General features: G+C 44.3%; 1 protein-coding gene and 1 long non-coding RNA gene across 3 annotated transcripts in view; one reads left to right on the forward strand and one right to left on the reverse strand.

The window, feature by feature from the left end:
* The window catches only part of LOC143807251 (carbohydrate sulfotransferase 6-like), a 40,820-nt gene extending 32,816 nt beyond the window's left edge, over positions 1–8,004 (forward strand). For both annotated transcript variants that reach the window (XM_077288599.1, XM_077288598.1), the window contains exon 2: positions 6,510–8,004. In XM_077288599.1, the coding sequence (XP_077144714.1) occupies positions 6,530–7,690 (1,161 nt within the window). In that variant the 5' untranslated portion in view covers positions 6,510–6,529 and the 3' untranslated portion in view covers positions 7,691–8,004. The remainder of the gene's footprint in view (positions 1–6,509) is intronic.
* The window catches only part of LOC143807253 (uncharacterized), a 165,794-nt gene that overhangs the window by 1,660 nt on the left and 136,939 nt on the right, over positions 1–27,195 (reverse strand). The window lies entirely within an intron of this gene.

Raw genomic sequence — 27,195 nt, forward strand, 5'->3', positions numbered from 1 at the left:
GCATTTGTTTTCACAAAAATGATGTTTTCGCCCACAAATTCTTATTTTCACAAGGGTAACAGGAGAAATTAGACCACAAAAGTTGTTGTGCAATTTCTCCTGAGTACGTCAATACCCCATATGTGGGGGTAAACCACTGTTTGGGCGCACCGCAGAGCTTGGAAGTGAAGGAGCACCGTTTGACTTTTTCAATGCAGAATTGGCTGGAATTGAGATCGGACGCCATGTCACGTTTGGAGAGCCGCTGATGTGCCTAAACAGTGGAGACCCCCCACAAATGACACCATTTTGGAAACTAGACCCCTTAAGGAACTTATCTAGATGTGTGGTGAGCACTTTAAACCCCCAGGTGCTTCACAGAAGTTTATAACGTAGAGCCGTGAAAATAAAAAAATCACATTTTTTCTACAAAAATGATCTTTTTGCCTCCAAATTTTTATTTTACCAAGGGTAACAGGAGAAAATGGACACCAGACGTTGTTGTACAATTTGTCTTGAGTACGCCGACACCCCGTATGTGGGGGTAAACCACTGTTTGGGTGCATGGCTGAGCTCGGAAGCAAAGGAGCGCAATTTGACTTTTCAATGCAAAATTGACTGGAATGGAGATCGGACGCCATGTCGCGTTTGGAGAGCCCCTGATGTGCCTAAACAGTAGAAACCCCCCAAAAGTGACCCCATTTTGGAAACTAGACCCCCCATGGAACTTATCTAGATGTGTAGTGAGAACTTTGAATGCCCAAGTGCATCACAGAAGTTTATAATGCAGAGTCGTGAAAATAAAAAATATATTTTTTTTAACAATAAAGATTTTTAGCCCCCAAGTTTTTATTTTCACAAGGGTAACAAGAGAAATTGGACCCCAAAAGTTGTTGTCCAATTTGTCCTGAGTATGCTGGTACCCCATATGTGGGGGTAAACCACTGCTTGGGCGCACGGCAGAGCTCGGAAGGGAAGGAGCGCCATTTTGGAATGCAGACTTTGATAGAATTGTCTGCGGGCGTTATGTTGCGTTTGCAGACCCCTAATGTACCTAAACAGTAGAAACTCCCAACAAGTGACCCCATTTTGGAAAATAGACCCTCCAAGGAACTTATCTAGATATGTGGTGAGAACTTTGAATGCCCAAGTGCTTCACAGAAGTTTATAATGCATAGTAGTGAAAATAAAAAATATTTTTTTTTCCCACAAAAGATTTTTTTAGCCCCCAAATTTTTATTTTCACAAGGGTAACAAGAGAAATTGGACCCCAAAAGTTGTTGTCCAATTTGTCCTGAGTATGCTGGTACCCAATATGTGGGGGTAAACCACTGTTTGGGCGCACGGCAGAGCTCGGAAGAGAAGGAGCGCCATTTTGGAATTCAGACTTTGATAGAATTGTCTGTGGGTGTTATGTTGCGTTTGCAGAGCCCCTGATGTACCTAAACAGTAGAAACCCCCCACAAGTGACCAAATTTTGGAAACTAGACCCCCTAAGGAACTTATCTAGATATGTGGTGAGAACTTTGAATGCCCAAGTGCTTCACAGAAGTTTATAATGCATAGTAGTGAAAATTAAAAAATATTTTTTTTTCCCACAAAAAAGATTTTTAGCCCCCAAGTTTTTATTTTCACAAGGGTAACAGGAGAAATTGGACCCCAAAAGTTGTTGTCCAATTTATCCCGAGTACGCTGATGCCCCATATGTGGGGGTAAACCACTGTTTGGGCGCACGGCAGAGCTCAGAAGGGAGGGAGCACCATTTGACTTTTTTAGCGCAAAATTGGCTGTCGTGTTTGGAGACCCCCCTGATGTACCTAAACAGTGGAAACCCCCAAATTTTAACTCCAACCCTTATTCCAACACACCCCTAACCCTAATCTTAACCCGATCCATAATCCTAATCACAACCCTAACGATAATCACAACCCTAACCCCAAAACAGCCCTAATCTCAACCCTAACCATAACCCTAATCAAAACCCTAAATCCAACACACCTCTAACCCTAATCCCAAACGTAACCCTAATCTCAACCCTAATCCAAACCCTAATCCCAACTCTAACCCTAACTTTAGCCCCAACCCTAACCCTAACTTTAGCCCCAACCCTAACCATAACTTTAGCCCCGTCGTCACAAAAAAAGTTCAATGTAACCTTTTTTTTGTACGTCGCGTCCGCCATTTCCGTGCATGCGTGGCCGTAACTCTGCCCCCTCCTCCCCAGGACATAGACTGGGCAGCGGATGCGTTGAAAAACTGCATCCGCTGCCCACGTTGTGCACAATTTTCACAACGTGCGTCGGTATGTCGGGCCGACGCATTGCGACCGCCCCGTACCGACGCAAGTGTGATAGAAGCCTAAGGCTACTTTCACACTAGCGTCGTACTCGGCCCATCGCAGTGTGCCGGGCCGACGTACCGACGCTAGCGTTGTAATCGCCACACAACGGGTGCAGCGGATGCTGTTTTTTCAACGCATCCGCTGCCCCATTGTGAGGGGAGGCGGGGGCGGAGTTCCGGCCGCGCATGCGCGGTCGGAAATGGCGGACACGTCGCACAAAAAAGTTACATGTAGCTTTTTTTGTGCCGACGGTCCGCCAAAGCACGACGCATCCGTCGCACGACGGATGCGACATGTGGCAATCCGTCGCAATGCGTCGCTAATGCAAGCCAATGGAGAAAAAACGCATCCTGCAAGCACTTTTGCAGGATGCGTTTTTTCTCCGACGCATTGCGACGGAGGCCAAAAAACGCTAGTGTGAAAGTAGCCTAACCCTAACCCTAGCCCTAACCCTAACCCTAAATTTAGCCCCAACCCTAGCCCTAACCCTAACTCTAGCCCTAACCCTAACTCTAACCCTAACTCTAACCCTAACTCTAACCCTAACTCTAACCCTAACCCTAACTCTAACCCTAACTCTAACCCTAACTCTAACCCTAACTCTAACCCTAACTCTAACCCTAACTCTAACCCTAACTCTAACCCTAACCCTAACCCTAACCCTAACCCTAATTTTAGCCCCAACTCGTCTTCTCCTGCCGGCCGGCAGATGGCAGCAGATGGCGGGCGCACTGCGCATGCGCCCGCCATAAGGAAAAAGCCGGCTGGCAGGAGAAGACAGAAGAGGACCCAGGGACACCGGGTGAGTATGTTAGGGTCCCCGAATCCCCCTATTTCTCTGTCCTCTGATGTGTGATCACATCAGAGGACAGAGAAATACAGATCGCTTTTTTTTTTTTTTTTTTGCGGTCGCCGGTAAACTGTTAATTACCGGCGATCGCAAAACAGGGGTCGGTGCAAACCGACCCCGATCATGTTCTTTGGGGTCTCGGCTACCCCCGGCAGCCGAGACCCCAAAGAACATCCGGGTGCCGGGCGGCGGGCGCACTGCGCGTGCGCCCGCCATTTTTTCCCGGAAAAAAGATGGCGGCGCCCATGGGGACCCACGAGGAGCACCGGGGGAGGTAGGTAAGTATCGGGGGGCTATTGGGGGCCATCGGGGACCCTATTTCTCTGTCCTCCGATGTGCGATCACATCGGAGGACAGAGAAATTAAACGGCACATCGCGTTTTTTTTTTTTTTGTTGCGACCGCCGGTAAACGGTTAATTACCGGCGATCGCAACTCGGGGGTCGGTAAAAAACCCCCGAATCATGTTCTGTGGGGTCTCGGCTACCCTCGGCAACCGAGACCCCAGAGAAAATCCGACTCTGGGGGGCGCTATTCACTTTTTCCACAGCGCCGTTAATTAACGGCGCTGTGGTTTAAGTACCCTTAAAAGGCGTATCGGCGGTCGTTAAGGGGTTAAATTTATCTTGAAATCATACTACGGACAGTTTTGTGTAATTTTTATTACATTTTTTTTTTTTTTTTTTTGGAAAGTAGGAGCTACACTGCTCTTTATTTTAAATACCAGTACAGTATGTTAATGTATGAAAAATAACAAAAATGCAGGACACACATCACATGGCATTTATACACACCACAAACATGTCACAGCACAGCCATTCAAAATACCAGCACAGTATGAAAAATAAAAACATGCAAGGCGGGCGGTCGGGCACACACATCACACGGCATTTATACACACACATGTCACAGCACAGCCATTCAAAATACCAGCACAGTATGAAAAATAAAAACATGCAAGGCGGACGGTCGGGCACACACATCACACGGCATTTACACACACACGTCACAGCACAGTCATTCAAAATACCAGCACAGTATGAAAAATAAAAACATGCAAGGCAGGCACACACACAAACGCTGGATGGCAGTACTCACATAGCAGTCTCTGGCAGGATCTCTCTTGCTGGCAGGGTCTGTCTCTCTTGCTGGCAGGGTCTCTCTCTTGCTGGCAGGGTCTGTCTCTCTTCCTGGCAGGGTCTGTCTCTCTTGCTGGCAGGGTCTGTCTTGTCTCTTGCTGGCAGGGTCTGTCTCTCTTGCTGGCAGGGTCTGTGTTCTCTCTTGATGGCACATTGAGGAATGAGGCCCACCTGTCCTGTTTATATAGTTTTGGGGTTGTCTGGGCAAAGTATCTACTTTTTGGAGCATGCTCAGTTGATAAAAACGGATTGGGGCGACGGATCCGCCAAATGACGGATCGCGACGGATCCGTCACCCATAGGCGCCCATTCTATGAAATGGCGGTCGCGACGGATCTGTCGCGGACCGCCAATTAGGCGCAGACAAAAAACGTTACAATGTCCGTCAATGTCTAGACAACGTCCGCCAAATTTCGACGGATCTGTCGCATGGCGGATGGAACGGACGACCATCCGCCACAATCCGTCGCTAATGCAAGTCTATGGGAAAATAGCGGATCCGCCAAAAAAAAATGATGGATCCACTATTTGTGGAAAATGGCGGTTTTAGACTGACGCCAAACAACTGAAGTGTGAAAGAGGCCTAAGGGGTTAAACTTGTCTATCAATCTGCTAAAACGGAGATATAGATGATCGACTGTGAAATATCTCACCGCTGCCTATTTTCCATCTTGTGATCAGTGGATCTGCATGTAAAAGTTTGGGCACCCTTTGGATCGGTGGGGGTCCGACACTCAGCAACCCCCTCTGATCAGCTGTTCATTTGAGTACACGTTGCTCTGCAACACCCAGCACATGAAAGGACCTGCACTTTGCGTTTCCTCCGGTCAAGGTATTTTTGTCTGGTCACAGCTGATCGATGGGCCGTGTGCTGGGCGTCAGAGATACAACATCAGTGTTATGTGCCTGGATAATGTTTTTAAATCCCTATCAGTACATCAGAGGAATGAATCGTGGTGCAAGGACAACCACTGAGGTGCTGCAGAAGTATAGTAGTAGCAGTGTGTAAAGGCAATAAAATATTAAAAGTAGCAATGCATAGGTTTAATGTACAGGGTGGGCCATTTATATGGATACACCTAAATAAAATGGGAATGGTTGGTGATATCAACTTCCTGTTTGTGGCACATTAGTATATGGGAGGGGGAAACTTTTCAAGATGGGTGGTGACCATGGCGGCCATTTTGAAGTGGGCCATTTTGGATCCAACTTTAATTTTTTCAATGGGAAGAGGGTCATGTGACACATCAAACTTATTGAGAATTTCACAAGAAAAACAATGGTGTGCTTGGTTTTCAAGTAACTTTATTCTTTCATAAGCTATTCACAAGTTTATGACCACTTATAAAATATGATCAAAGTGCTGCCAATTGTGTTGGATTATCAATGCAACCCTCTTCTCCCACTCTTGACACACTGATAGCAACACCGCAGAAGAAATGCTAGCACAGGCTTCCAGTATCCGTTGTTTCAGATGCTGCACATCTCGTATCTTCACAGCATAGACAATTGTGTACGCTGAGGGTCCTGTTCCAATTTTAGTTTTGCCCATTCTGCAAATTCAGCGCGCCGATCTGGGTCATCCTAGTTGAGATGTTGCAGCAGCTGGATTTTGTAAGGGTGCCATTTGTGAGTAGCTAATATCCGCCAAAGGGATGTTCGCCTGATGTCACTCTCCAGTGACATGCGGTGAGTGCTATGCTGTGGGCTCTTGCTGAATGAAGCTAGGACAGCCACTGATGTTTATTCAGTAGTGACAGTTTTCTTGCATCCACATTTTGGCAAATCCAACACTGAACCTGTTTCACGAAATTTGGCAAGCACTTTTTCAGTCTTTTGGGGGTCAGAAGTGTCCGCACTATGTCTACCTTCCAACTCGGATGTATAAGTACAGTGAAAAGCCATTTCTCGACCCGAGCACTTTGCTTGGGAGAGAATAGGAAAATGTAGGAGTCCGACTGATCAGCTCACCTTGACATCATCGGTCTCCTTGATGCCAAAGATTGGTCAGGCACACAGTCTGGTAGAGAACAAGGCATCAATGTCCTAGTCTTGGCGCCTCAGAGGCTTATTTGTGACTTACGTTAAGATAAGGATTGACCTTTTTCCTTGTGTGGCACCGTCGGTAGTGACCGTTTGCTTCATGCTTCAGACCTCTATAGATGGTAATTAAGACATTTTTGTCTTCTGTCTTTCTCCAGTGGTTCAGAACGTGGACATCATGGTCAAGTTAAGAATTAATGGCTCTGTGGCTACGGGACTTCTGGTGGCACAAACTGTATTTCTGCTCGTATTGTACTCAAGACAGAACATTCACTTCTCAGACACAGATAGCAAGGAGAAAGTCCACCTCCTCATCGTTTCCTCCTGGAGGTCGGGGTCTTCTTTTGTTGGACAGATGTTCAGTCAACACCCGGATGTTTTCTACTTGATGGAGCCTGCTTGGCATGTGTGGGTGACTATGTTTCAGAATGGTGCCAAGGTTCTCCACATGGCAGTGAGGGACCTAGTAAGATCTGTATTCCTGTGCGACATGTCTGTTTTTGACTCCTACATGCCAAAAGTGAGGAACGTTTCTTTCCTCTTCCAGTGGGCCGTCAGCAGAGCCTTATGTACGGTCCCGGCTTGCAATTCCTTTCCACGTGATGAGATCACGAATGAGATTAGCTGTAAGACTCTATGTGGAAAATATCCCTTTTACAACGTTGAACAAGCTTGCAACACGTATAGTCATGTGGTTATAAAAGAGGTCCGCTTCTTTGACTTGAAAGTCTTGTATCCCCTTCTTACTGACCCATCCTTAAGCTTGAAGATTCTTCATTTGGTTCGGGATCCTAGAGCAGTGGCCAAATCCCGGGAGCAGTCAAGAAAAAGCTTCCTGAGAGACAATGGAATTGTCCTCAACACCAATGGGACCAACGTAGACGACTACAAATATGAAGTGATCCAGGAAATCTGTCGAAGTCATGTCCAGATGTACGAAACAGCGGCCTACAAAGCACCCAGCTTCCTCAAGAACCGATACATGCTGGTGAGGTATGAGGATGTGGTTCAAGACCCCTTACGAGAGATCTCCGAGATGTATAAATTTGCTAATTTGAAACTTACTGACAAGGTAAAGAAGTGGATCTACAACATCACTCATGGCCAAAGTTCTGGAGACAAAAAGGAAGCCTTCACAATCACATCTCGCAATGCTCTCAACGTTTCTCAGGCCTGGAGGAACGTCCTCCCATTCGAGAAAGTGAAAAAGATACAAGATGTTTGTAAAGGGGCTATGAACATGCTAGGGTACCAACTTGTAGACTCCGAGGAGGAACAGAAAGACTTAAATGTGGAAGTTGTGCTGCCGAGGAAACAGAGTCAGTTCAGCTGGACATAGTTTCAACACGTATAGAGACTTCTGCACTTTTAACGTTTTTAGTTTATTATTTTTTAATATTTATTAATTTTAACTTAAAGAACTATGAAAATCAATTTTTTTTACTAGTTTATAATGTATGCGGCATACTAAAAAATATGAAACACGAAAGGAAAATGCAGGAACGAAATAATAAGCTATTTACAGTGAGCGTCTTAATTTAATTCTCGTTACATGTATAAAATCTAAAGATGGTTCTAGTTTTATATTTTTGTTAAGGAAATTGTATATATGTCATAGGTCTAAACACATGAAATAAAATACATAATTGATTTAATGGTTGTTCACATGTGAAGCTGCTAGTTTCTATGCGAAAGTATAAGAATATAGAAATTATGTTTGTTATTCACATTTTCTGGTATTTAGGAAGCATTTATTGCAGTGGACACATCATGGTTGCTAGTGGTTTTCACACACACACACACACACACACACACACACACACACAAACACACACATTAGTTTTGTTCTTGTATATAGTGGGCAGTATTATAGTAGCTATATTCTTGTACGTAGGAGCAGTATTATGGTAGTTATATTCCTGTACATAGGGGCAGTATTATAGTAGTAATATTCTTGTACATAGGAGCAGTATTATAGTAGTTATATTCTTGTACATAGGGGCAGTATTATAGTAGTTATATTCTTGTACATACGAGCAGTATTATAGTAGTTATATTCCTGTACAGAGGGGCAGTATTATAGTAGTTATATTCCTGTACATAGGGGCAGTATTATAGTAGTTATATTCTTGTACATATGAGGCAGTATTATACTAGTTATATTCTTGTACATAGGGGCAGTATTATAGTAGTAATATTCTTGCACATAGGGGCAGTATTATAGTAGTTATATTCTTGTACATAGGAGCAGTATTATAGTAGTTATATTCTTGTACATAGGGAGCAGTATTATAGTAGTTATATTCCTGTACATAGGGGCAGTATTATAGTAGTTATATTCTTGTACATCAGGGCAGTATTATACTAGTTATATTCTTGTACATAGGGGCAGTATTATAGTAGATATATTCTTGTACATAGGGGCAGTATTATAGCAGTTATATTCTTGTACATAGGAGCAGTATTATAGTATTAATTCTTGCACATAGGAGCAGTATTATAGTAGCTATATTCTTGTACATAAGGGCAGTATTATAGTAGTTATATACTTGTACATAGGGGCAGTATTATAGTAGTTATATTCTTGTACATAAGGGCAGTATTATAGTAGTTATATTCTTGTACATAAGGACAGTATAATAGTAGTTATATTCTTGTACATCGGGGCAGTATTATAGTATTATAGTAGATATATTCTTGTACATAGATGCAGTATTATAGCAGTTATATTCTTGTACATAGAAGCAGTATTATAGTTAGAACACAGTTATACCATAAATTCAGGGAATACAATCTTCTATATTCACCACAGTGTCTATATTTGACTAATACTTGGTATACTGTGTAAATGAGTGGCCACCGCCACCTAGTGGAGACAAAAGCCCAGACACCTGTATACGGATAACCAGAGAGCACCAGAACAAGGGACTATGTTTAAAAATAATGTTTTATTCAATATTTACTGACAATAACAGATTAAAATACTTAAAATCAATATTTAAATACAGGACAAAAGATGATAGCATATATTATGCCGGCCAATTAAGCTGATACTCCCTACTTCACACTGCTTCTATATAAGGAATAAATTAAAGTGCAAAAAGTGTGCTAAAAATTCATATATAAAAACCCCAAAGGACACCCTATAATAAATTTTAAAGTGGAGTTGCAAATGGCAAAAGGGTGTAACAGTGTGCCAGTACACACAATTTAGTGCTAAAAAGTGGCATACAAAAAAGTGCAAAAAGTGTTATGGCCAAGAATCAGCCAATACAAAGCAGCCAAATGTGCAAAATAGGCAAACAACGCTAACGCATAATGTGCAAAGCGAGCCAATATAGAGCAGCCAAAATGTGCAAAATAGACAAGGAACGCTATCGCATAATATGCAAAGCGAACCTGGGAGGACTATCAAATTTGTAGGTTAATACCTGATAAATGGCCGTGTCCTGAATCCACGCACCCCAACGCGCGTTTCGGATTCCTTCCTTCGTCAGGGGGTCCAGCAGTAGTCTTACCAAATCCTTATATATATGCAGCGCACCCCTATCCCTTACCCCCTGGCTACGCCGGCGCATGCGCAGTCAGGAGGACCCGGAAGTCCGGGATCCCGCCCCACGTGACCGGACGTACAGGACTGCGTCCCGACGTTGCCTAGGTCACCCGGCTCAGAATCCCAGGCCCCGGATCACTAACCGCGCATGCGCTCCACCAGGAGGAAGTATAGGAGGCCCCATACATGGATGCCGCAAGGACAGACTAGTGTATGTATCGGTGAATAAGAATGTAGATTACGATTACCGCTGCCTATGCAATCCTATACTAAAATAATCACTGGATATATGCATACTTATGTTTATATTTCTATTTCCTGCCATATTGTACACAGTTGATCACTAATTGATCACACTGACAAGGACATATTATAAATAAATAATTACAACATAATTAATATAAAAACAGATACAGTCAAAAGTCACTTTGAATTAATTAATTAGTTAATTAGCCAGGAAAGGTTACTCCAGGAAAAAAAATTATTTACTTTCTTAGTATATATGTATATGCATAAGTAACAGAAATATCACTACATAAATTCTTCATTATTTCTTTTATTCCTTCTAGTGTCCACATCGTCACCAGCTGCATCATCACACCACACCATCTCCGTCTGTCCGGAAATATCAGGTATGTATGGAACTAAAATGTTATAATATAATAGAAATAATTTTATTAGGTAAACCACGTTAAAAACAACAAATATAACAATCCATAAACTTAAAAGAATAAAACAGTATAAACGGAGGTTTAAAAACGTTATCGTCATAAAAGCTTAAAACTACACAATTGTAAAGAGGTTACAGCAATTTCTACATAAGATGGAAAAACTTTTCATTACAAGAAGGGGGCAAAGCTTATATTTTCATTTAGTCCCTTTGGTGAGACCGTATCTAAGGCCCATATCCACTTCGTCTCCATTTTGGCCAGTGGTATAGTCACTGGTCCACCACGTTCACCAGTCACTACCATATCGATACCACGTACTTTAAATCCCATAGGGTCACTATTATGACAGAGTTTAAAATGCTTGGGAATTGTTTTCAGGGATGAAATATCCTGCACCTCTTTGGCGGCTTCTATCCCAAGCACATGTTCCCTGACCCTTACCTTGAGCTGCCTGGTGGTCATGCCCACGTATATTAGGGAGCACGGGCATGTGGCATAATAAACCACTGCCTTCGTAGTGCAGGTTATGCCATGCTTAATTTGGAAGATTTTTGTACCATTAGATGTACCAAATGTGTGCTCCCTCACTATATTTGGGCACGCCACACATTTCCCACACGGGCGGCATCCCAAGGTTGGTCTATATCTATCCAAGAAGGAGGGAACAACCGAATTGTGCATATAGTGACTTTCCACTAAGTGGTCTCTGAGATTCCTAGATCTCCTATATGTTATGCTTGGCCTCTCACCTATATAGTTGGACAATTCAACCGAACCCTGCCAGATCAGGAATATGTCATCAATGAACCGCACCCACAATGGGATGCGGTCCATTGATGACCCAAGCTCAGACATAAATAGATCCCTCTCCCACAGCCCCAAGAACAGATTAGCATAAGTAGGCGCAAAAGCCGCGCCCATTGCTGTGCCTTGGAGCTGCAGGTAGAGGGACCCATTAAATAAAAAGAAGTTTTTTGTCAGTGAGAATTCTAATACTAATAATAGTAATAATAATTACCTGAAACAATGAGGCAATTTACTTTACAGCTATTAGAATTCTCACTGACAAAAAACTTCTTTTTATTTAATGGGTCCCTCTACCTGCAGCTCCAAGGCACAGCAATGGGCGCGGCTTTTGCGCCTACTTATGCTAATCTGTTCTTGGGGCTGTGGGAGAGGGATCTATTTATGTCTGAGCTTGGGTCATCAATGGACCGCATCCCATTGTGGGTGCGGTTCATTGATGACATATTCCTGATCTGGCAGGGTTCGGTTGAATCCCTCCAGAAATTTATGGTAGGGCTAAATCAGAATTCCCGTAATTTAAGGATTACCTACAAATGGGATCGGGATGTGATGGAGTTTTTGGATGTTCATGTACAGAGGACTGAGGATAACTGCTTACATACAAAGGTTTTTAGGAAAACCACAGCAGTTAATTCGTTGTTGCATGCAACATCATCACATCCCCCCAATATGATAAACTCTATTCCCATAGGCCAATTTCTGAGGTTGCGGAGGATCTGCTCGGAGGATAATGAATTTGAAATACAGGCCTCTGTACTTAAGAAGAGATTCTACGAGAGGGGATATAGTAAGAGATCAGTAAAGAAAGGATATAATAGAGCAAAAAATACCTCGAGGCACCAGGCACTTTATGGGAACAAGCCAGACAAGGGTAATCAAGTGGTGAGATACATAACACGCTATCACGGACAAAGTGATATGGTGAGAATTCAACTTAATAAATTTTGGGGGATTCTAAAAACGGATCCTGTATTGTCCAACTATATAGGTGAGAGGCCAAGCATAACATATAGGAGATCTAGGAATCTCAGAGACCACTTAGTGGAAAGTCACTATATGCACAATTCGGTTGTTCCCTCCTTCTTGGATAGATATAGACCAACCTTGGGATGCCGCCCGTGTGGGAAATGTGTGGCGTGCCCAAATATAGTGAGGGAGCACACATTTGGTACATCTAATGGTACAAAAATCTTCCAAATTAAGCATGGCATAACCTGCACTACGAAGGCAGTGGTTTATTATGCCACATGCCCGTGCTCCCTAATATACGTGGGCATGACCACCAGGCAGCTCAAGGTAAGGGTCAGGGAACATGTGCTTGGGATAGAAGCCGCCAAAGAGGTGCAGGATATTTCATCCCTGAAAACAATTCCCAAGCATTTTAAACTCTGTCATAATAGTGACCCTATGGGATTTAAAGTACGTGGTATCGATATGGTAGTGACTGGTGAACGTGGTGGACCAGTGACTATACCACTGGCCAAAATGGAGACGAAGTGGATATGGGCCTTAGATACGGTCTCACCAAAGGGACTAAATGAAAATATAAGCTTTGCCCCCTTCTTGTAATGAAAAGTTTTTCCATCTTATGTAGAAATTGCTGTAACCTCTTTACAATTGTGTAGTTTTAAGCTTTTATGACGATAACGTTTTTAAACCTCCGTTTATACTGTTTTATTCTTTTAAGTTTATGGATTGTTATATTTGTTGTTTTTAACGTGGTTTACCTAATAAAATTATTTCTATTATATTATAACATTTTAGTTCCATACATACCTGATATTTCCGGACAGACGGAGATGGTGTGGTGTGATGATGCAGCTGGTGACGATGTGGACACTAGAAGGAATAAAAGAAATAATGAAGAATTTATGTAGTGATATTTCTGTTACTTATGCATATACATATATACTAAGAAAGTAAATAATTTTTTTTCCTGGAGTAACCTTTCCTGGCTAATTAACTAATTAATTAATTCAAAGTGACTTTTGACTGTATCTGTTTTTATATTAATTATGTTGTAATTATTTATTTATAATATGTCCTTGTCAGTGTGATCAATTAGTGATCAACTGTGTACAATATGGCAGGAAATAGAAATATAAACATAAGTATGCATATATCCAGTGATTATTTTAGTATAGGATTGCATAGGCAGCGGTAATCGTAATCTACATTCTTATTCACCGATACATACACTAGTCTGTCCTTGCGGCATCCATGTATGGGGCCTCCTATACTTCCTCCTGGTGGAGCGCATGCGCGGTTAGTGATCCGGGGCCTGGGATTCTGAGCCGGGTGACCTAGGCAATGTCGGGACGCAGTCCTGTACGTCCGGTCACGTGGGGCGGGATCCCGGACTTCCGGGTCCTCCTGACTGCGCATGCGCCGGCGTAGCCAGGGGGTAAGGGATAGGGGTGCGCTGCATATATATAAGGATTTGGTAAGACTACTGCTGGACCCCCTGACGAAGGAAGGAATCCGAAACGCGCGTTGGGGTGCGTGGATTCAGGACACGGCCATTTATCAGGTATTAACCTACAAATTTGATAGTCCTCCCAGGTTCGCTTTGCATATTATGCGATAGCGTTCCTTGTCTATTTTGCACATTTTGGCTGCTCTATATTGGCTCGCTTTGCACATTATGCGTTAGCGTTGTTTGCCTATTTTGCACATTTGGCTGCTTTGTATTGGCTGATTCTTGGCCATAACACTTTTTGCACTTTTTTGTATGCCACTTTTTAGCACTAAATTGTGTGTACTGGCACACTGTTACACCCTTTTGCCATTTGCAACTCCACTTTAAAATTTATTATAGGGTGTCCTTTGGGGTTTTTATATATGAATTTTTAGCACACTTTTTGCACTTTAATTTATTCCTTATATAGAAGCAGTGTGAAGTAGGGAGTATCAGCTTAATTGGCCGGCATAATATATGCTATCATCTTTTGTCCTGTATTTAAATATTGATTTTAAGTATTTTAATCTGTTATTGTCAGTAAATATTGAATAAAACATTATTTTTAAACATAGTCCCTTGTTCTGGTGCTCTCTGGTTATCCGTATACAGGTGTCTGGGCTTTTGTCTCATAGAAGCAGTATTATAGCAGTTATATTCTTGTACATAGGGGGCAGTATTATAGTAGTTAGATTCTTGTACATACAGTGCCTACAAGTAGTATTCAACCCCCTGCATATTTTGCAGGTTTACACATTTGGAATTAACTTGGCATTGTGACATTTGGACTGTAGATCAGCCTGGAAGTGTGAAATGCACTGCAGCAAAAAAGAATGTTATTTCTTTGTTTATTTATTTTTTTAAATTGTGAAAAGTCTTTTCAGAGGGTCATTTAGTATTCGACCCCTCAACCCACCAGAATTCTGTTTGGTTCCCCTAAAGTATTAAGAAGTAGTTCAGCCACAAAGAACAATGAGCTTCACATGTTTGGATTAATTATCTCTTTTTCCAGCCTTTTCTGACTATTTAAGACCCTCCCCAAACTTGTGAACAGCACTCATACATGGTCAACATGGGAAAGACAAAGGAGCATTCCAAGGCCATCAGAGACAAGATCGTGGAGGGTCACAAGGCTGGCAAGGGGTACAAAACCCTTTCCAAGGAGTTGGGCCTACCTGTCTCCACTGTTGGGAGCATCATCCGGAAGTGGAAGGCTTATGGAACTACTGTTAGCCTTCCATGGCCTGGACAGCCTTTGAAAGTTTCCTCCCGTGCCGAGGCCAGGCTTGTCCGAAGAGTCAAGGCTAACCCAAGGACAACAAGGAAGGAGCTCCGGGAAGATCTCATGGCAGTGGGGACATTGGTTTCAGTCAATACCATAAGTAACGTACTCCACCGCAATGGTCTCCGTTCCAGACGAGCCCGTAAGGTACCTTTACTTTCAAAGCGTCATGTCAAGGCTCATCTACAGTTTGCTCATGATCACTTGGAGGACTCTGAGACTGACTGGTTCAAGGTTCTCTGGTCTGATGAGACCAAGATCGAGATCTTTGGTGCCAACCACACACGTGACGTTTGGAGACTGGATGGCACTGCATACGACCCCAAGAATACCATCCCTACAGTCAAGCATGGTGGTGGCAGCATCATGCTGTGGGGCTGTTTCTCAGCCAAGGGGCCTGGCCATCTGGTCCGCATCCATGGGAAGATGGATAGCACGGCCTACCTGGAGATTTTGGCCAAGAACCTCCGCTCCTCCATCAAGGATCTTAAGATGGGTCGTCATTTCATCTTCCAACAAGACAACGACCCAAAGCACACAGCCAAGAAAACCAAGGCCTGGTTCAAGAAGCAAAAAATCAAGGTGTTGCAGTGGCCTAGTCAGTCTCCTGACCTTAACCCAATTGAAAACTTGTGGAAGGAGCTCAAGATTAAAGTCCACATGAGACACCCAAAGAACCTAGATAACTTGGAGAAGATCTGCATGGAGGAGTGGGCCAAGATAACTCCAGAGACCTGTGCCGGCCTGATCAGGTCTTAGAAAAGACGATTATTAGCTGTCATTGCAAACAAAGGTTATTCCACAAAATATTAAACCTAGGGGTTGAATAATAATTGACCCACACTTTTATGTTTAAAATTTATAAAAATTTAACTGAGCAACAAAACTTTTTGGTTTGTTAGATTTATGCATCTGTTAATAAATCCTGCTCTTGTTTGAAGTTTGAAGGCTCTAACTTATTTGCATCTTATTAAACCTGCTAAATCTGCAGGGGGTTGAGTACTACTTGTAGGCATTGTAGGAGCAGTATTATAGTAGTTATATTCTTGTACATAGGGGGCAGTATTATAGTAGTTATATTCCTGTACATAGGGGGCAGTATTATAGTAGTTATATTCATGTACATAGGGGCAGTATTATCTATATATATAATTGTCTAAGGGGTACTTCCGTCTTTCTGTCCTCAACTTCCGTCATGGAAATCCCGCGTCGCTGATTGGTCTCGGCAGCTGCCTGTCATGGCTGCCACGACCAATCAGCGACGAGCACAGTCCGATTAGTCCCTCCCCTACTCCCCTGCAGTCAGTGCCCGGCGCCCGCTCCATAATCCCTTCCAGTCACCGCTCACACAGGGTTAATGGCAGCGGTAACGGTCCGCGGTGTAATGCACTCCTTTACCACTGCTATTAACCCTGTGTGTCCCCAACTATTTACTATTGATGCTGCCTATGCAGCATCAATAGTAAAAATATGTCATGTTAAAAATAATTTAAAAAAAACAAAAACCTGCTATACTCACCATCCAAGTGGTAAAGTCTATATTATCACACGGTGATTCAAACAGGTGCAGAGAGAAACTCAAGTCCACAACACTTGGTGCAAATATCAAATGCAGCTTAGCAGTCTGTTATGACCCCAATGGCGAGGGTCTCAGAGGAACGTGGAAGTCTGCAGAATACAAAAATCCAGCTCATAGGGCAGTGGTAACTGGGTTGACCATATATCTACTCCTAACGCCAACACTAGAAGTAGCCGGGGATCATTCCTACGTTGATTCTAGATGACACGCGCCAGCCGGAGAATCTAGCTACCCCTAGTAGAGGAAAACAAAGACCTTTCTTGCCTCCAGAGAAGGGGACCCCAAAGCTGGATAGAAGCCCCCCACAAATAATGACGGTGAGGTAAGAGGAAATGACAAACACAGAAATGAACCAGGTTTAGCACAGAGAGGCCCGCTTACTGATAGCAGAATAGAGAAAGGTAACTTATATGGTCAACAAAAACCCTATCAAAATCCACACTGGAAATTCAAGAACCCCCGAACCGTCTAACGGTCCGGGGGGAGAACACCAGCCCCCTAGAGCTTCCAGCAAAGGTCAGGATATAGATTTGGAACAAGCTGGACAAAAATACAAAACCAAAACAAATAGCAAAAAGCAAAAGGCAGACTTAGCTGATATAACTGGAACCAGGATCAGTAGACAAGAGCACAGCAGACTAGCTCTGATAACTACGTTGCCAGGCATTGAACTGAAGGTCCAGGGAGCTTATATAGCAACACCCCTAACTAACGACCCAGGTGCGGATAAAAGGAATGACAGAAAAACCAGAGTCAAAAAACTAGTAACCACTAGAGGGAGCAAAAAGCAAATTCACAACAGTACCCCCCCCTTAGTGAGGGGTCACCGAACCCTCACCACGACCACCAGGGCGATCAGGATGAGCGGCATGAAAGGCACGAACTAAATCGGCCGCATGAACATCAGAGGCGACCACCCAGGAATTATCCTCCTGACCATAGCCCTTCCACTTGACCAGGTACTGAAGCCTCCGCCTGGAGAGGCGAGAATCCAAGATCTTCTCCACCACGTACTCCAACTCGCCCTCAACCAACACCGGAGCAGGAGGCTCAGCAGAAGGAACTACAGGCACAATGTACCGCCGCAACAAGGACCTATGAAATACATTGTGAATAGCAAACAACACATGAAGATCCAGACGAAAAGATACAGGATTAAGGATTTCCAATATCTTGTAAGGCCCAATAAAACGAGGTTTAAATTTGGGAGAGGAGACCTTCATAGGAACAAAGCGGGAAGAAAGCCACACCAAATCCCCAACGCGTAGTCGGGGACCCACACCGCGGCGGCGGTTGGCAAAGCGCTGAGCCTTCTCCTGTGACAACTTCAAGTTGTCCACCACATGATTCCAGATCTGCTGCAACCTATCCACCACAGAATCCACCCCAGGACAGTCAGAAGGCTCCACATGACCCGAAGAAAAGCGAGGATGGAAACCAGAGTTGCAGAAAAAAGGCGAAACCAAGGTGGCGGAACTAGCCCGATTATTAAGGGCAAACTCAGCCAACGGCAAGAATGTCACCCAATCGTCCTGATCAGCAGAGACAAAACACCTCAAATAAGCCTCCAAAGTCTGATTGGTTCGCTCCGTCTGTCCATTAGTCTGAGGATGGAAAGCAGACGAAAACGACAAATCAATGCCCATCCTACTACAAAAGGATCGCCAGAACCTGGAAACGAACTGGGATCCTCTGTCTGACACAATATTCTCAGGGATGCCGTGCAAACGAACCACGTTCTGGAAAAACACAGGAACCAGATCGGAAGAGGAAGGCAGCTTAGGCAAAGGAACCAAATGGACCATCTTGGAGAAGCGATCACATATCGCCCAGATAAAGGACATGCCCTGAGATAGCGGAAGATCAGAAATGAAATCCATGGAGATATGTGTCCAAGGTCTCTTCGGGACAGGCAAGGGCAAGAGCAAACCGCTGGCACGAGAACAGCAAGGCTTAGCTCGAGCACAAGTCCCACAGGACTGCACAAATGACCGCACATCCCTTGACAAGGAAGGCCACCAAAAGGACCTGGCCACCAGATCTCTGGTGCCAAAAATTCCCGGGTGACCTGCCAACACCGAGGAATGAACCTCGGAAATGACTCTGCTGGTCCACTTATCCGGGACAAACAGTCTGTCAGGTGGACAAGACTCAGGCCTATCAGCCTGAAATCTCTGCAACACACGTCGCAGATCCGGAGAAATAGCTGACAAGATAACTCCATCTTTAAGAATACCAACAGGATCAGCGACTCCAGGAGCATCAGGCACAAAGCTCCTAGAAAGAGCATCGGCCTTCACATTCTTTGAACCTGGTAAATACGAGACAACAAAATCAAAGCGGGAGAAAAACAATGACCAGCGGGCCTGTCTCGGATTAAGGCGTTTAGCAGACTCGAGATACATCAGATTTTTGTGATCAGTCAAGACCACCACACGATGCTTAGCACCCTCGAGCCAATGACGCCACTCCTCAAATGCCCATTTCATGGCCAACAACTCCCGATTGCCCACATCATAATTTCGCTCGGCAGGCGAAAACTTCCTAGAGAAAAAGGCACAAGGTTTCATAACAGAGCAACCAGGGCCTCTCTGCGACAAAACGGCCCCTGCCCCAATCTCCGAAGCATCCACCTCAACCTGAAAGGGAAGTGAGACGTCAGGCTGGCACAAAACAGGCGCCGAAGTAAACCGGCGTTTCAACTCCTGGAAAGCCTCCACGGCAGCAGGAGCCCAGTTAGCTACATCGGAGCCCTTCTTGGTCATATCCGTCAAAGGTTTCACAATGCTAGAAAAATTAGCGATAAAACGACGGTAGAAGTTAGCGAAGCCCAAGAACTTCTGAAGACTCTTAACTGACGAGGGCTGAGTCCAATCAAGAATAGCTCGGACCTTGACTGGGTCCATCTCCACAGCAGAAGGGGAAAAAATGAACCCCAAAAAGGGAACCTTCTGTACACCAAAGAGACACTTTGAGCCCTTGACAAACAAAGAATTTTCCCGCAAAATTTTAAAGACCAACCTGACCTGCTCCACATGCGAATCCCAATTATCAGAAAAAAACAAAATATCATCCAGATAAACAATCAAAAATTTATCCAGATACTTCCGGAAAATGTCATGCATAAAGGACTGAAAAACTGAAGGCGCATTGGAGAGCCCAAAAGGCATCACCAAGTACTCAAAATGACCTTCGGGCGTATTGAATGCGGTTTTCCATTCATCACCTTGCTTAATGCGCACAAGGTTGTACGCACCACGAAGGTCTATCTTGGTGAACCACTTGGCACCCTTAATCCGGGCAAACAAGTCAGACAACAGCGGCAAAGGATACTGAAATCTGACAGTGATCTTATTTAAAAGCCGATAATCAATACAAGGTCTCAAAGATCCGTCCTTTTTTGCCACAAAAAAGAATCCCGCACCAAGAGGGGAAGAAGACGGACGAATATGTCCTTTTTCCAGAGACTCCTTGATATATGAACGCATAGCGGTATGTTCAGGTACCGACAGATTAAACAGTCTTCCCTTAGGAAATTTACTGCCTGGGATCAAATCTATAGCACAGTCACAGTCCCTATGAGGAGGCAGTGCACTGGACTCAGACTCACTGAAGACATCCTGATAATCAGACAAATACTCCGGAACTTCCGAAGGCGTAGAAGAAGCAATAGACACAGGCAGGGAATCCTCATGAATACCACGACAGCCCCAACTTGAGACTGACATAGCCTTCCAGTCCAGGACTGGATTATGGGTCTGTAACCATGGCAGCCCCAAAACGACCAAATCATGCATTTTATGTAAAACCAGGAAACGTATCACCTCGCGGTGTTCAGGAGTCATGCACATGGTAACCTGAGTCCAATACTGCGGTTTATTTGCTGCCAATGGTGTAGCATCAATACCCCTAAGAGGAATAGGATTTTCTAATGGTTCAAGAGTAAATCCACAGCGCTTAGCAAATGAGAGATCCATGAGACTCAGGGCAGCACCTGAATCTACAAACGCCATGACAGGATAAGATGACAGTGAGCAAATCAAAGTTACAGACAGAATAAATTTAGGTTGCAAATTACCAACGGTGACAGGACTAACAACCTTAGCTATACGTTTAGAGCATGCTGAGATAACATGTGTAGAATCACCACAGTAGTAGCACAAGCCATTCCGGCGTCTATGAATTTTCCGCTCATTTCTAGTCAGGATTCTATCACATTGCATTAAATCAGGTGTCTGTTCAGACAACACCATGAGGGAATTTGCGGTTTTTCTATCACATTGCACCGAATTAGGTGTCTGTTCAGACAACACCATGAGGGAATTTGCGGTTTTGCGCTCCCGCAACCGCCGGTCAATTTGAATAGCCAGTGCCATAGTATCATTCAGACCTGTGGGAATGGGAAAACCCACCATAACATTCTTAATGGCTTCAGAAAGGCCATTTCTAAAATTAGCGGCCAGTGCACACTCGTTCCAATGTGTCAACACGGACCATTTCCGAAATTTTTGGCAATACACTTCAGCCTCGTCCTGCCCCTGAGACATAGACAGCAAGGCCTTTTCTGCCTGAATCTCAAGATTGGGTTCCTCATAAAGTAAACCGAGCGCCAGAAAAAACGCATCAAGATCAGCCAATGCCGGATCTCCTGGCGCCAGCGAAAAAGCCCAATCCTGGGGGTCGCCCCGTAAGAACGAAATAACAATTTTTACTTGCTGAGCAGAATCTCCTGATGAACAGGGTCTCAGGGACAAAAACAATTTACAATTATTCACGAAATTCCTAAACTTAAACCTGTCTCCGGAAAATAGTTCAGGAATCGGTATTTTAGGTTCTGACCTAGGATTTCTGATAACATAGTCTTGTATGCCCTGCACACGAGTAGCCAGCTGGTCCACACTTGTAATCAAGGTCTGGACATTCATGTCTGCAGCAAGCATAGCCACTCTGAGGTAAAGGGGAAGGAGAAAAAAAAAAAAAAACTCAGAATCTTCTTTCTTATAATCCCTCTTCTGCAATGCATTAAACATTTAATACTGGCCTGGCAAACTGTTATGACCCCAATGGCGAGGGTCTCAGAGGAACGTGGAAGTCTGCAGAATACAAAAATCCAGCTCATAGGGCAGTGGTAACTGGGTTGACCATATATCTACTCCTAACGCCAACACTAGAAGTAGCCGGGGATCATTCCTACGTTGATTCTAGATGACACGCGCCAGCCGGAGAATCTAGCTACCCCTAGTAGAGGAAAACAAAGACCTTTCTTGCCTCCAGAGAAGGGGACCCCAAAGCTGGATAGAAGCCCCCCACAAATAATGACGGTGAGGTAAGAGTAAATGACAAACACAGAAATGAACCAGGTTTAGCACAGAGAGGCCCGCTTACTGATAGCAGAATAGAGAAAGGTAACTTATATGGTCAACAAAAACCCTATCAAAATCCACACTGGAAATTCAAGAACCCCCGAACCGTCTAACGGTCCGGGGGGAGAACACCAGCCCCCTAGAGCTTCCAGCAAAGGTCAGGATATAGATTTGGAACAAGCTGGACAAAAATACAAAACCAAAACAAATAGCAAAAAGCAAAAGGCAGACTTAGCTGATATAACTGGAACCAGGATCAGTAGACAAGAGCACAGCAGACTAGCTCTGATAACTACGTTGCCAGGCATTGAACTGAAGGTCCAGGGAGCTTATATAGCAACACCCCTAACTAACGACCCAGGTGCGGATAAAAGGAATGACAGAAAAACCAGAGTCAAAAAACTAGTAACCACTAGAGGGAGCAAAAAGCAAATTCACAACAGCAGTCTATAGGAAACTTCAGAGGAAAATGCAATCATGCAGAAAGTCTATGAAGCACAATTATTCTTGAGGATACTTGACACGAATAAGTCCTTGCTTAGTCCAAAACACAGATAGATATGCTTATAAGGCAGTTCAAATAATATCTTAGCTCACCCTGGGAGGTCTGGGTAATAGTCTCAGGTTCTTGCAGAGCAGAAACAGCTTACATGTCCAGCAAATGCAGATGGAAGCAAACACGAGCAGCAGATAAAGGAGGATTACTGGAACTAGTGTATGCAGCAGGAACTCAGAGCAGAGTAGCAGGATAACTCCACAGGCTCACAGGAGCAGGTATATAGCCAGGGAGTCACCAGAGGTCAGGAGCTGGATGCAAAGCAGAATACTCTAGCACAGACTGAAGGCTGGGGTGGAGTTTTATAGCAGGAAGACACAGTGCACATGAGACCAAAGACGCCATCTTGGAAAAGGGCAGTAAGGCACAAAAAGGTAATAAAAAATGTTCAGAGTCCTGACATTACTCCCTCCTTAGAAGCGGCCTCAGGACGATCCTGGACCTGGTTTCTCAGGGAATCTCTGATGAAAACGAGAAATCTTTTGTTGGGCATTGATGTTTTCCACAGGTTCCCAAGAGTCTTCCTCAGGGGGATATCCCTGCCATCTTATCAGATATTGGAGCCGATTCCTGCGAATCCTGGAATCAACAATTTCCTCCACCACAAATTGTTCTTGTCCATCAATCACCACAGGCTGCGGAGGTGGCACAACACGTCCCTGGAAGGTATTAGGAGATAAAGGCTTTAGTAAAGATACATGAAAAACTGGGTGTACCTTCGTAGTCCTAGGCAGCTTCACATGGCAGGCCACAGAGCTCACAAACCGTTGATCTTGAAAGGGCCAATGAATTTCTGTCCAAGTTTTTGTGAAGGAACGTTTAACTTCATATTCTTAGTTGCTAACCACACGGAATCTCCTACCTTGAACATGGGTGCAGGTTTACGGAATCTATCAGCCGATCTCTTATAACGTTCTTGAGCTGTGGTGAGGGATTCCTTCAGAACCTCCAGATTTTGCCTCATCGCAGTCAGCCTTTCCTCCACTGCCGGAACCGGAGAATTAATTGGAGACCTAGGTAAGATACACGGATGATAACCCAGATTGGCAAAGAAAGGTGTAAAGTTAGTGAAGGCGCTCTGAGAATTGTTATATGAAAATTCGGCTAACGGCAGCAAGTCCAACCAATCATCCTGGAGATAGCTGACATAGCATCTTAGATATTGTTCTAGCGTTGGTACACTCAGTCTGACCATTTGTCTGTGGATGGTAAGCGGAAGAGAGACAGATATTAATATTGAGTGCAGAGCAAAACCCCTTCCAGAATCTTGAAGTGAACTGCACTGCACTCCACTGTCAGAGATGATCTCATCCGGAACCCCATGCAACCGAAAGACATTCTGTATAACCAAGTTCACTGTATCCTTAGCTGAGGGGAGGCCGGTGCACGGAACAAAATGAGCAGCTTTAGTCAGGCAATCAACAACCACCATGATTGTATTCATGCCCCCCGATGTAGGCAGCTCCACAATAAAGTCCATTGATATAGACCCCCAAGGGCGGTATGGAACAGGTAATGGTTGAAGAAGACCCGTAGGTGCCACATGAGGAGTCTTGTAATGAGCACATACCTCGCAAGAGAGAACATAGTCCTTGGTATCCTTCAAGCAAGTTGGCCACCAGAAGAATCGGCTCAGGAACTCTTGTGTCTTCTGTATCCCCCTGTGACCAGCCAACTTGGAGTCATGTACCAACTTGAGGATCTGCAGACGGACGACCTCAGGGACGTAGATACGTCGATCTCTGAACCACATGTCACCTTTAAAGACAAGATTAATATCCACAGGTGGGTTGGCCAGAAATACATCACCGTCATAGGCCTCCCTGCACTCCTTCCACAAGTCCTGATCGTGGATAACTCCGATGAAATTGGCATCAGATAGAATGGTCTTGGACGGGGCTCCAGGTACGGAATCCGCAGCATGGATTCGGGATAAAGCATCAGCCTTCCCATTACGAGAACCTGGACGGTACGAGATAACAAAGTTAAATTGATTTAAAAATAAGTTCCAACGAGCCTGACGAGGAGAAAGACATCTAGCGGATCTAAGGAACTCTAAATTGCGATGGTCAGTTAGCACTAAGATCTGTTGTGCAGCTCCTTGCAGATGATGCCTCCATTCTTTGAAAGCCGCAATAATAGCCAGCAATTCCTTGCCTCCCACGTCGTAATTCTTCTCTGCTGAGGTTAGTCTACAGGAAAAGAAAGCACAAGGATGTAGCAGACCCTTCTCTCCAGTTCTTTGGGAGAGAATAGCCCCCAAAGCATTATCAGAAGCGACCACCTCCACAATGAAAGAAAGTGTTGGATCTGGGTGTATCAACAGCGGTGCTGATGTGAAACAGATCTTAAGCCGATCAAAAGCTTCTTGAGCCTGTGATGACCACTTAAAGGGCTTTTCCTTCTTTGTCAAGGAAGTAATGGGATGGACAATATCAGAAAAATTTTGAATGAAGCGTCTGTAGAAATTTGCAAAACCAATAAAACGTTGGACCTCCTTAACGTTCTTGGGTACCGGCCAGTCAAGGATAGCCTGAATCTTACCAGATTCCATGTTCAGCCCCTGGGGAGAGATGATATAACCTAAGAACTGTATCTCAGAAAGATGGAACTCGCATTTCTCCGGCTTAATATACAGATGGTTCTCTTTCAGATGTCTTAAAACAGTTTTGACATGTTCTTCATGTTCCTGTAGAGAGTCAGAAAAGATTAGTATATCGTCCAAATAGATCACTACAAACTGGTCCAACAAATCTCTGAAAATGTCATTAGCAAGGTGTTGAAACGTTGCAGGGGCATTACAAAGCCCGAAGGGCATCACAAGAGATTCAAAGTGTCCAAACCGGCATCTGAATGCTGTCTTCCACTCATCCCCTGGACGAATACACACCAAATTATAAGCCCCACGAAGATCCAGTTAAGAGAACACCTTAGCATGGCGGACTCTTTCCAGTAATTCGGGAAACAGAGGCAAAGGGTAACGGTTTCGTACGGTTATCTTATTGAGTTCCCGATAGTCAACACAGGGTCTCAGGGTCCCATCCATCTTCTTTACAAAAAAGATAGGTGCCCCTGCTGGTGAGGAAGAAGGACGTATGAAGCCTTTGGCCAGATTTTCATCAATATACTCCTTTAAGGCTTGAATCTCAGGTGCCGCCAAAGGGTATACGTTACCAAAAGGAATAGCTGCCCCAGGAAGCAACTCAATGGGCAGTCATAATGCCTGGGTGGAGGAAGCTGATCTGCATTCCTCTTGTCACAGATGTCAGAGAACTCTTTATATGCTGGAGGTAAAGAAAATACCTGTACATGTGGTTCCGTAGCTGTGGACTCAGGGACAGCTTCTGTTAACGCTGAGTTACTCCTTGTTGGAAAGATAATCTCCTTGGTCTCCCAGTTGATAATTGGGTTCTGAGAACGCAACCAAGGAATGCCTAAAATCACAGGAAAATGAGGAGAAGAAATTAGCAAGAAAGAAAGTTGCTCCTGATGATTAGGCTCCAACAAAATTTCAAAGGGTACGGTCTCCTGATCCACAGGTCCAGAGATTAAAGGTGACCCATCCACTGTTTCCATGGTAATTGGAGAGGCTCTTTGCTGAATTTCTATACCATGTTCCTTGGCAAATGCGATATCCATGAAATTGCCACCTGCACCAGAGTCAATCATAGCTGCACTGGAAATCCACTGTCCTGAACACAGGATCTTAATAGGGAGAGAACACTGAGAGTTGTTTTCCTTAAGCTCCTTGGGGGGTGAAGTCATAGAAAGTGAATGGAATACAGCGTTTAAAGGCAGGCTACATTCAGAGAGGTCAGATTCATCATCACAGTTGTCATACTCCCCTACTGCTGCTAGCACCTTGTTAGGCCGTCTAGGACACTTAGGACAATTGATCAAGAAGTGGTCAGACTGGCCGCAGTAGAAACATAGACTTTCACAAAGGCGATGCTCCCGGCGCTCATTGATCTCGTGCCTCTGAACGGAATCAATTTGCATGGGCACCTCCTCCACCTCCTGAGATGTTTTACCTGCAGGCTCTTTGGAAGGAAGGGAAAAGTTAGAAATACGGTTATATGCAGCAAACTTCTCCTGCCTACGCTCAGTAAGGCGAATGTCAATGCGCACACAATGCTGTATAAATGTCTCTAGCTCTTGTGGTGACTCAGAGCGAGCTAGTTCATCTTTTACAATACTAGACAGACCCCTTTTAAAAATAGGCAATTGTGCATAACTGTCCCAATTGGTATCTACCGCTAATCTACTGAATTCAGTAGCATACTCAACTAGATGGGTATTTCCTGAAGGAACTACAGATAGTGCTTTGGAATGGTGCCCGGGCTGCCCCTGCAAGACTTTCACACTTGGGTGCCCCTCAGGCGCTGGTTTGGTAGTTGTAGCCCCTCAGGGTTGAGGATTTGGTGGTCTGGGCACCTCGGGGTCCGATTTGGTGGGCGGCGCCACTCGGGGTCCGATTTGGTGGGCAGGGCCATAATAATAATAAGACTACAGATAGTGCTTGGAATTGTGCTGTGCTGTCACTTTCACTTTAAGAGCTGATATTATCTGGCAAAA

The sequence above is a fragment of the Ranitomeya variabilis genome, chromosome 2 (genome assembly GCF_051348905.1).
Source record: "Ranitomeya variabilis isolate aRanVar5 chromosome 2, aRanVar5.hap1, whole genome shotgun sequence".
NCBI classification, from domain to species: domain Eukaryota; kingdom Metazoa; phylum Chordata; class Amphibia; order Anura; family Dendrobatidae; genus Ranitomeya; species Ranitomeya variabilis.